Source organism: Triticum aestivum, chromosome 2B (assembly GCF_018294505.1).
Source record: "Triticum aestivum cultivar Chinese Spring chromosome 2B, IWGSC CS RefSeq v2.1, whole genome shotgun sequence".
In the NCBI taxonomy this organism is placed as follows: domain Eukaryota; kingdom Viridiplantae; phylum Streptophyta; class Magnoliopsida; order Poales; family Poaceae; genus Triticum; species Triticum aestivum.
Genome location: NC_057798.1, coordinates 687,851,990 through 687,863,112, shown reverse-complemented (window position 1 = coordinate 687,863,112; position 11,123 = coordinate 687,851,990). Strand labels below are relative to the sequence as shown.

At 41.3% G+C, this 11,123-nt stretch overlaps 1 protein-coding gene across 2 annotated transcripts; it reads right to left on the bottom strand.

The window, feature by feature from the left end:
* Positions 1-2,053: 2,053 nt before the first annotated feature.
* On the bottom strand, positions 2,054-7,194 carry LOC123046726 (imidazoleglycerol-phosphate dehydratase 2, chloroplastic). 2 transcript variants are annotated; one of them, XM_044470148.1, is made up of 8 exons: positions 6,798-7,194; positions 6,541-6,668; positions 4,988-5,092; positions 4,659-4,751; positions 3,327-3,401; positions 2,979-3,020; positions 2,729-2,838; positions 2,054-2,449 (listed from the first exon to the last, which is right to left on the bottom strand). In XM_044470148.1, the coding sequence occupies exons 1-8, from the start codon at positions 7,003-7,005 to the stop codon at positions 2,422-2,424; spliced, it is 789 nt and encodes a 262-aa protein (XP_044326083.1). In that variant the 5' UTR covers positions 7,006-7,194; the 3' UTR covers positions 2,054-2,421. The 2 variants fall into 2 exon arrangements, with proteins under 2 accessions (XP_044326083.1, XP_044326082.1); XM_044470147.1 differs by having other exon boundaries at positions 2,979-3,041; positions 6,798-7,192.
* Between the last annotated feature and the right edge of the window lie 3,929 nt (positions 7,195-11,123).

The following is an 11,123-nucleotide window of genomic DNA, read 5'->3' as shown; positions in this document are numbered from 1 at the left end:
GTGTTACACATGGCAAAATCTTATATTTGCACATGGCAAACTCATAGCACTTTTCTTTCAAATCATCCTTGGCAATATGTATAAATGTTCTAACACGTAAACTATATTAGAGGTGGCCACACAAACTTAGCACTATGGCAATATTCCAAACATGAAAAATAATTTAATTATACCATGGACAATTTAGTAATTAGACAATGGCGAAATACATGTGGAATGTTCACATGACAATATTTAAAACTTGTCAAATGGCAATTTTAATTTTTTTTCCTGTAATGATCGCATGTCAAGTTTTTTTCTACCCATGGCAAACTTAGAAATATTTTTCTAAATCCACATGGCAAATTCCCAACATTTTTTTAATTATAAATATGGCAAATTTAGCCAATATTTTCCAACACTCCCATGACAATCTTTATGCTTTTTTTCCCTTAACCATGGCAAATCTAGTTTGTTGATCATGAAAAAATTAGTTTATTGAGCATGAGAAATTACTTTATTGATCATGGCAAATTTAATTTTCAAATCATGGCAAATTTAGTTTACATGAATTTCGCCGTGGCAAGTTTTGATATGAATCTGCCATGACAAGTTTTGATATGAAAGTGCATGCAAATTTTCTTGCAAAAACTTGTTTTTCAACTTATTTTGTTGTTGTTTCCACACACGACAAAATCATCATACAAAACATGGCAATTCTTGATACGAATCTGCCATGGCAAGTTTTGGTACGAATCTGCCATGGCAATTTTCTTATTCATACTTGATTTTCAACTTTTTGTGTTTCTTTTCACACATGGCAAATTCATGATGCAAAACATGGCAATTCTTGATATGAATCTTCCATGGCAATTTTTTATATGAATCTACCATGGCAATTGTTTTCATACTTGATTCTCAATGTTTTGTGTTTTTTTCACACACGACAATTTTAATTAAACTTTCATGGCAATTTAATTAAAATGTCATGGCAATTTTATCTTTTATTGTCCTGGCAAATTTTTCTTAAGTATAGATGGGTAAATATAATTTGTGTAATGTTCATTTTTATTCATTCTATTCTATTCTTTTTGCCACGACATTTTCTGAACATAATATTGTTGCCATGGCAATTTTGGAAAAGTTTGTAACAACACAACATCAACCGATGATTTTTTTGCCAGGCAAATTTGTGATCCACTTTGGTTTTTTCTGCCATAATATTGTTGCCATGATTTGGATAGGTTTTTGTGCTAACTTGATCAACCATTTTTGTTTGTACAACTTTCATGGACACACATAATATTTTTTTGTTGACATGGTGTTTCTGAAGTTCCCCATGGCAAAACTGGGGCTGGACACATATACATTGTGGTTTTCAAAATTTCCATGGCAGTTTTTGGTGCTGGATACACATGAAAAATCGCCATGTCATTTTTCCACACATATTTTTTGCCATGACAATATTGAATTTTTTGTCATGGCAGATTTGCCATGCTTTCATTAGGGAATCAAATATGTTTTATAAACCTTGCCATTTAAAAAAAGGGCAAATTATAAATAGTTTGGTCAAACTCAAATGACAATTTTGGAATTTTCATTTTATATTCTGCTAAGCTGATGACATTTTTTCGTAGCTGAGCAAAAACTGGCTTTTATTTATCACAAAAAAACAAGATCTAGGATTTTTCATTTAATTCATTATTTACGGGCTTTTTGTTCCTTTTTTTATTTTTGCAGGGAAAAGGCCTGGCGTCCTGGAGGCGTTTGGGCTGTGCGTCCACACTGCCGAACGAAAACGTTCGGGCGGATCGATCCTTCATACCGAACGAATCGTTTGGTCGAGGGGTTCCCGGCCCTGACTTCCTTCCAGTTTTCTTTACCCATCTACAGTATATACTATCATCAGCCCTACAAAATTAAAAGCTAACCTATTTGCTGACAGTTCGAGGCCAATCAAGCTCAAAGATGGACTTCGGACTGAACCAAACAGGCACTACGGGGCACGTGGCGAGCTCATGCGTACCGTACCATCGACTAGGCAGTCATCATCACCAGATGAAGATTGCTCGACTGGGTGCAAAAGGCACAGAGATTATTATTCTATTTCATTTCACTCTTTTGAATGGCCAAACCATTATTACAGGCGCAATATCAGAGGTAATAACTTTCAGAATGTCAAGCCGTTTGCAGCTTTTTCATCTTCAGATGTACGTGCTGTCCGGCAAAACTGCAGTAGCGAGCAGATACAGTATGCCAATGGTAGCAAGATAAACAAACCCTGACAACAGGATGGCAAGCAATTTCCATGCTCTGCTTGTTCCAAGGCCCGCGGACTCCAAGCACAAGTAGCGACAGAGACATAGCAGGCGACCACCCATCTGTTTCTTCGAGGGCGAATGGCGTGCATCCAGTTTTTGTTTTTGATCTTGCATTCCAACACTACGACCTTGACAGAACACCTTTTGAGCTGCGATTGGTTAGAGCAAGACACACTCAGGGATGACGATGCATGAAAAATCATTACAGATTAAACATTGTTATTAAGGTGCATTACATTCGGGCTCCGTTCTACTGTATCATCTAATATATTGGGCACCGACAAGCAACAGCAGGTCGGTGTTTCTTTTCTCTTTTTCTTTTTCCAGAATTTTGTGGGAGGCAACAGTTTCTGAAAAATCTATTAAATGGCTACCATTCACTGTACAGATTGCCCTGAACAATATTTGCAGTGAGTGAGGACACAAACCTGGGGATAGTACCCTGGCGGCGTAAGTCATATTCCGTTGCTTGTCGAAGCGCCCTGGCAAATGCTTTGAAAGTTGCCTCAATAATATGGTGTGAGTTGTTCCCCGCAAGCTTGTAAAGGAAAAAAAAAGAGTGAGTTCAGGGTTATGTAGGTTATTCACTTAACAGGGGTGAAAACAGTTATACTGACTCATATGTCATTGACCCAAAGGTTAGGAAGATGATTTCTTTGAAACTGAAGCAACATATACCTGACGGATGTGAAGCGTCATGCCAGATGTATTCACAAGGGACTGGAAGAAATGCTCAACTAGCTGTCATAAAAATAATTAAATAATTGTTTGCTAAGTTGATAGTAGCGACATACAGTGTAAAAAGATCTCATCACCCTAACTCAAAATACGACCAACAGATATTGCAAAGATCTGTCAGAAATACCGTCTGGGAGGAGGAACAATCGAATTTAACAAAACTGAAAGCAGAAATGTAATCTAAAGTAAACTTGAACTGAATAAGTCATATTTTGGCAATGAAGATAATTATAAGCCTGACATAAGTAGAAGACAATTGAAAATAGCTGTCAAAGTTTTACAAATTACCTGTGTATCATATGTGCCAACTCTCTCGGTAGGAATGCTTAAGCCGCAGCTCAAATGAGGTCGACCAGATAGATCCTGGATACAGGAGGAAAAAGAATGAGTGGCAGACATCTAAGCCCAACAAGGCACAGTTTAACTGTTCAGTAGATATTTGTATACAAACCATGACAAAAATGTCTGTTGAACAAAAATTAGGTAACCCAAAATTAAGATATGATAGAGTAAAACAATTGCAACTTTCTTGCTATCATTCAAGTCTTCGGGAGAATATCATACGGAAACCAATATTCAATGAAAACTTTGTGGAAACCATATTTTAGGCCCCGTTCGGTTCACGGGTGCACTGCAGGAATTTTGCAGGTTTAGATCCCTCTGGTTTTATTTCCAACGCCGTTCTTTTCAAAGGAATCAGAGCGCTCACCCCGTAGGAAAGGTCTCCTATCCTGTACTTTTTACAGGAAACAAAACATCCACTCGAAGCAAAGGAACAACACTGGAAAAGCCGGCTCGCTCAGTTGTCTCGCTATGGGCCAAACACCCCACTTCTTTTATTCCTAGGTTTTAAGATCCCTGTAGGTTTCCAGTGCACAAGCCAACTCAATTCCTGTACTTTTTTTAATTCCTCTGTTTTCTTTACCTACAGTCCGAACAGGCCCTTAAAGTTTTAAAAAACTCTGGAAAAAATACGGGATGCTAAGATGGTGATGTTCTATTGCCACGCAAAATTTCAAGTTGAAACACATTACGAGATGTGAGCTATGAAAAAGACAAATTCAGCCCTAAATAGTGACATTACTGTTCGGCCCAATTCAACGCTGATTTTGTCTTTTTCATAGCTCACATCTCGTAATGTGATTCAACTTAAAATTTTGTGTGGCAATAAAACATCATCCTCTTAACATCCCGTATTTTTTTTCAGATTTTTTTGAAACTTCAAAACATCTTCTCGTGGTTTTCACCGGTTTCCACCGAATGTTGGTTTCCATATGATATTCTCCCCAAGTCTTCAACTTATGTTAGATGGACGAGTCAGAAAACTATGACAAAAACAAAGTAAAAGGACTAGCATTCTTGATAATAGTCCTCAAAAGTCAAAATCTGCATACATAACAGTCTACCATAGCATGAGATGCTCATGAAATAACAGAACAAAATTATTTTAACGCTTGGTCGTTATCCAAGTTAAGAACCAGACAAATGGAAGTCGTAATTCAGTTATGTGTTAGCAAAGGGTAAGAGGTTCATAAGCTCATAAATGCCAACATAGACATGCACCCTCCTGAATGGAGGTTCCATGCATAGTATCTAAATGCAGAAGATGGTCCTGCATACCAGTATAACCTCAACTGCTGCCTCATCAAGTGGTGCTGTAAAATGCCCAAACCGGTTAATTCCTTTTCGGTCACCAAGTGCTTGAAGTAACGCCTAAAAGAAAATTCCAAAATAAGTCACCACGGTAAATTTCTGCCTGTAAGATAGCAGAACATTAAACTTAGGATAGTTCAGAATCAGGTAAAGAACAGAAATATAGCGTGCAAATTTAGCAGTGAGGTCAAAATGGATATCCCAACTTCTGGTTAAAAAAAAATCCATATAACTGTTTCTATAAGTACTAACGCCAAGTTAGAAAATAATAGTAGAAAAGCAAAAAGAAAAATCACCGTTCCAATTGCTAAAGCAATATCCTCATTTGAGTGATGATCATCAATGTGTGTGTCCCCCGTCGCCTTCACGTATACATCAAACAGTCCATGAGATGCCAGTTGCTGTAAGTTGCAGACTGAAAGTTAATGCCTAGCTTTGACCAGAAGAAAAAACACTCACACGGCATTAAAACCTTCCACTGTCAAGCAGAAGATATACACAGAACACAATACTGGACCATTCAGAGTGCATCAATCTGAAAACAGAAATACTTCTCAATAATAATTTTCTACTTGTGTTGGTTTTTGCTACGCTAGCACTTTACTGCAGTTGCGTTTCACGTATTGATTTCAGATGTAAGGGCTTGTCATCCACAGTGGCCATTGCTGTCAGTTTGTCACTGATGTGGAGTAACCAAAGCCTTACATTTCACACATTCAAACATTAGTTAATAAGAAGAGTAGTAGTAACAATCTTTGCATGGAACACATCACCCTTGGGAAGGAAAATTCAAATAGGAATTCCCAACCCAATTGCTCAACACCACCTGTAACAAGTGCAACTCGAAAGGCAGCAGACTTTTCTACAGCAGGATCCCTTCAGGCTTAGTTGTGCATACATCACTTTCTCCCAATAATAACAGGATTGCACTAATTATGCTCTTAAACATCTAAAGTTAGCATGCCCTCCATATAGGCTTTTACCAACACAAATTCAGAACACTACTTGCCATTTTTGTCTGTTTATATCCATTTCATGGGTTCGAGTTAAGATTTTGTTCCTTTTTATCTTCTTCACGCAGATGCAATAGAAATCACATTCTTGCTTCCAAAAAAACCCTAGGTGGGAAAAAAATGGCTACGCTTTTCTTTGGAAAAAATGGCACAGGGATGTCTAAAAAAATCCTCAATCCACAAATACTGACATGAGGAGTAAACCATAATCACATCAAGCATGTGATCCAGGAACAGCATCCCTGTGCCATTGCTGTCAGTTTGTCACTGATGTGGAATAACAAAAGCCTTACATTTCACACATACAAACATTAGTTAATAAGAAGGGAGTAACAATCTTCGCATGGATCACATCACCCTAGGGAAAGAAAAATCAAATAAAAATTCCTATCCTAATTGTTCAGAGCCACCTGGAACACGTGGAACTCACAAGGAAGCAGACTTTTCTACAGCAAGGACCCCTTCAGGCTTAGTTGTGTATACATCACTTTCTCCCAATAATAACTGGATTGTACTAATCATGCTCTTAAACATCTAAAGTTAGCATGCCCTGCATAAAGGCTTTGCTCAACACAAATTCAGAAGACTAGTCATTTTTATGTGCTTACCCATTTGGTGGGTTCGAGTTAAGGTATTGTTCCGTTTCGCATTTGTTTGCACAGAAAGGGTACTTGTCTTCTTTTCACGCAGATGCAATAGATATATATCATATTCTTGCTTAAAAAAACCTAGGTAATTTTTTTTTAGCAAACCCCTCTTTGGAAAAATGGAAGATGTATTATCTACGAAAAATCCTGAATCCACAACTACTGACAGGAGGAGTAAACCACACTCACATCAAGCATGTGATCCAAGAAGGGTATCCCTGTGCTGGAGTTTGCAACACCAGTGCCGTCCAGGTTGATCTTGACATGCACATTTGTTTCCTTGGTTACCCTCTTCACCTCCCCCAACCTAGACGACACTGAAAACAATGAACAGAATAAGAGATAAGCTAGTACAGAAGCTGAACAACGGTGACTTGGATGATCATAACATAGGAACAAATCACATGCACGAAGCAGCATAGCAAACAGCGCAGAAATCAAACCACCTGTGGACTCCTCAGGCGCCATCGGAGAGCCGTTCCCGCCGACGCCAGTGGCAGCCATGACGGACGACCTCAGGCGAAGCGACGACCCGTACGGCCGGGCGGGGAAGGCGACCCCTGCCCCGGACCCGACGGGGGGTTTGGGGAACGAAGAGGCCCGCGCGGAGTGTAGTCGGGAGAGCGAGGGGAAGAGGAACGGCGCGGTGGTCATCAGCGACTGCTCGCGGCCGGTGTGGGGTTGGGTTCGAGCTAGCGACTGGGAAATTCGGCCAAGGCTGCACCGGAACTGGAGCTCGGATCGAGCACGCTCGGCAACAGCGCGGCGGGGGTGGGGGGTCGGCGTAGGGTCAGCGGCGGCGGAGTGAGGAGGGGCAGGGGTAGGGGGTCGTCAGCGGCAGCGCCTCCGGTGCGGGAGGAAAGGTCGCCAGAGACTTGAGTTGGGCCGGACGAACTTGGGCCGTGTTGGGTCACGGTGTCCCTCTGAGCGGAGATTTGGAACTTGGGCCGTGTTGGGTCACGCTGTCCTGGACAAATGGACCAGTTGGGGATAGACATTACCTCCAAAAAAAAGTTGGGGATAGACATTTTCTCTCTTTTTATTCTCAAAAGTAAAATAAAATTCTCTCTCTCTCTCTCTTTTGGAAATAAATTATCTATTTTTTTAGGGATGACAATAGGTTAAGTTATACTCTCTCCATTTCAAAATACGCGTCTCAACTTTTATATAACTTTGTATTAAATTTAGTACAAAGTTTAAACATTTATTTTGAGATGGGTGTAGTATAAAATTGAAAAGTTTTTGTTGCTCAACTAACAGATTATAGCAATTTTCTGTGTGCAATGTGTCGCTTTCTCACCCTCAATGTGGATTGAGGAGTCACCGGCATCAATTGTAAGTTGGATGGTGGATAATGTAACCTTTTTTATTTAATTTAATAAAGCTCCTAAAGTTTTTCAAAAAAAATTGTGTCGCTTTCTATGTGAATTTTGAGTTTGCTAACCACATGCCACAGGTGGTAATTGCGTTGCTTTCTAATAAAAATGCCACCGTTTCTGAGTATATGTGTTGATTAAAAATAGAAACCCAAGTAATTGCGATGGCGACGGGTGCAAGTAATGCGAACCTGCAGGATAACCAATGATGCGTACGCGTATTCACCCGGGAACAGCTACGTGCAACCGTATCTACGTCCATGATTACATTCAGCAAATACACTCACTGCTCCTCCAGGCTACAGCTTCTCCTGTCCTTTCCTTTCTTTCAATTCAATTGCGCCATTGAAGAAAGAATAGGAAGAAGATCGGTCGGTCGACAGTGACGGCCATTGATGAAGGCTAGCGCGCATTCATTGCGAGCAGTTGCACCCAGCAAGAAGACACACACAGCCACACAGGCAGCAGCAGATAGACCAACAACGGACGGATGGATCCAGTCGCAATGGACAAATGGATAGACGTGCATGCCTTTTGTTCGACGCTCCAATCCTTCAACCGCGAGCGGGGTGGGACGAGGACGTCCGTCCGCTCATCACTGACTTGAATCCACTCCCACGTCTGGCGCATAAATGTCAACAGGGAGCCAACCGCTGCATTGATTGGCGGCGAACCATTGATGGGCGAGCCGTTGTAAAAAAGACTAAAAGTGTATTTTATACGTATTGACAGAAAAGCTGACCGGTTGGGCCCGCCCGTCAGGCGCCACGCTGGCCAGTACGCGCGTGCCGACGCGCTGACTGGGCGCTGACTGGGACGAGGCCGGCTCGCTTGCACCGTTTAAGTCGCGGCTGTGCGACCGAGCCAGATGCCGACCCTGACCCCGCTCGCCTTCTTCTTCCTTTCTTCCTGCTCCCTGCGTCGCCGTCGCCTGCGCCCGCCACCGCTGGCCGCCACACCACGCCGCCGCAGCCATGGTTCTGGAGGACGAGAGCAGCGATGACAACTCTAGCCTCCCCTACATGTACTCCGAAACCTCCACCGATGGGCTGAACCAGGTTAGTTACTCCATTGGAGCTAGGGTTAGGGTTAGGTTTAGGAATTTTTGGGATTTTTGTGTGTAGGTGCTCTTTGTTCTGAGGATTTCGTTTGATTTGTTGTGTCCTCTTGCTGTGCTTTAATTGTGCAGGTGCCTTTCTCACTTGAGGACCCGGATTACAAGGGCCTTGAGCTAGATCTGATGGTGTTCTGCGAGAAGCATGGGAAGCCATCAGAGAGGCTTGTTGCGTTTGAAGGAACAATGATTGGGAGAAGGTTCTTAGCATGTGCTGAGCCGGTATGTTTCTTGCCTTGGTGATTAAGCATTGGATGTGTTCATTGAAAGTGGCAGAGTATTGTTTGCCACCTGTGATTCAGTTATGTGCATGCTAAATTTCTGCTAAAATATATGCTCATTGTGGTGGTCATATGTGCCCTACTGTAGTGCTCATTGTACTAAAATATATGCTCTGTTAGTCATATATGCCCTACTGTAGTGCTCATTGTGGGAATGCTCATTATTAATTTCAGTGGCAAACAATACTAAGTTGTGTGCATTTCTGCTAAACAGTGGACTGCATTTCTGCAGGCTAGTAACTATTGCTACTGCTGACAGTTGCTTACTGCTTACTGCTGACAGTAGGTAGTCTCATTAGCTAGCTTGTTGCTGCAGGCTAGTGTAGTGCATTTAGCTGGGCAAAGTAGTTCACATTGTATTGCTTATTACTGTTGACAGTAGGTAGTCTCAATGGTAGGAGTAATGGTAGTGCACATTTAGGATTCCATTATATTAATGGTCACTTCTTAGCAACTGTTGTTGGTTAGCACATGGCTGCTTAGCAACTGGTAAGTTGAATGGAGTGTTACTCTGGTGCCTGGTAAATATATTGATCATCATTAGGTACATTGTGTTCTTGTTGCTTAGCAAATGGCTGTGCAAATCAGTTAATGTCAGTGCCAACATTAGGTACTGCCAACAACTAACTATTGCTTAGTAGTCTTAGTAGTTGTATTGTACTAAATTTTGCCCATTGTTAGGTACTGCCCAATGTTAATCTACACATTGTAGGATTACATTAATTTATTTTTCAATGTGTTCTTGTTGCTTAGTAGTTGTATTGTACTAAATGTTGGCATTTAATTTTTTCCAGGAAGGTCAGAATTGTGGGTTTGTTCAGTGGGTTGATGAGCAGTGGCCCCCAACAATGGAGAATGCATTGTTGAAGCTTTGGTCAATGGTTGAAGAGAGCAAGTGTGCTAGGTTGAATGATAATCTTGAAAGTTCTTTAACTATTCACTATTTGACAGAACAAAAGAACAAGCTGGATGTAGACTATGACAAGTTGGTGAAAGATGTGCATCAACTTGTGGATATCCAGGCTGATAGGGTTGTGGATTTCAGTTATCTGCAGTCCAACCTCACATATCAGCAGGAATGCAGAGCTGAGTTGATTGCTGGTATGAAGGAAGAAATGGCAAAGAAAGATGCAGCTGCAGAGAAGGTTCAACAGAAGTATGGAATCCTGTGCAACCTGACAAGTGCTCAAGCAACTGTCATCCAAAACCTGAAGTTGAAGAATATGAAAGAGAAGGAATTGCTGAGTGAGGCTAGGATGAATTTGGAGTTGAAGAATGCAAAGTTCTCACAGTTTGAGGAGAAGCTCACCCAAGAGAAGCTAGAGTTGAAGTTCCAGGTTGCTGATCTGCTGAAGCTCAAGGAAAACTATAATGAAGAGAAGCAGATGCAAGAGTTTAAGATTACTGAGCTCATGAAGGCACAGGAGAAGCTGAAGGAGAAGATCAAGGGGATCCAGGCCATCTTGCAGAACTAAACAAGATGAATTTAGATTAGTGGGCATTGCAGACCTTTTGGGAAGGATGGCTGTGCAATGACCTACTAACTTAGAATTATGGTTGTGTAATGTATTGTTCTAGTACTAATTGTGAACTCTGGCTGTTTATGTACCTAGTAGTTATGCTATCCATTTTTTGTGAGAAAAGGATGGATTGTGCATTTGAACTCCACTATGTAATGTGAACAATGGTTGTGTATTCCTATCATGTGTTGAACTCCAGTTAGTATCGTTTGCTTTCAATGTTAGACTGAAAATAATGACATAGTGATGCTTATGTTAGACTGAAACATACTGATGCTTATGTTATACTGATGGTTAAATGCTTAAACCCTAGTTGATGGCTTTAGGTGGTTTCGTCGACCCCGAGCCACCCTAGACCCTACTTGATGGCTTTAGGTGGTTCCGTCGACCCCGAACCACCCTAGACCCTAGTTGATGGCTTTAGGTGGTTTCGTCGACCCCCAGCCACCCTAGACCCTAGTTGATGGCTTTAGGTGGTTCC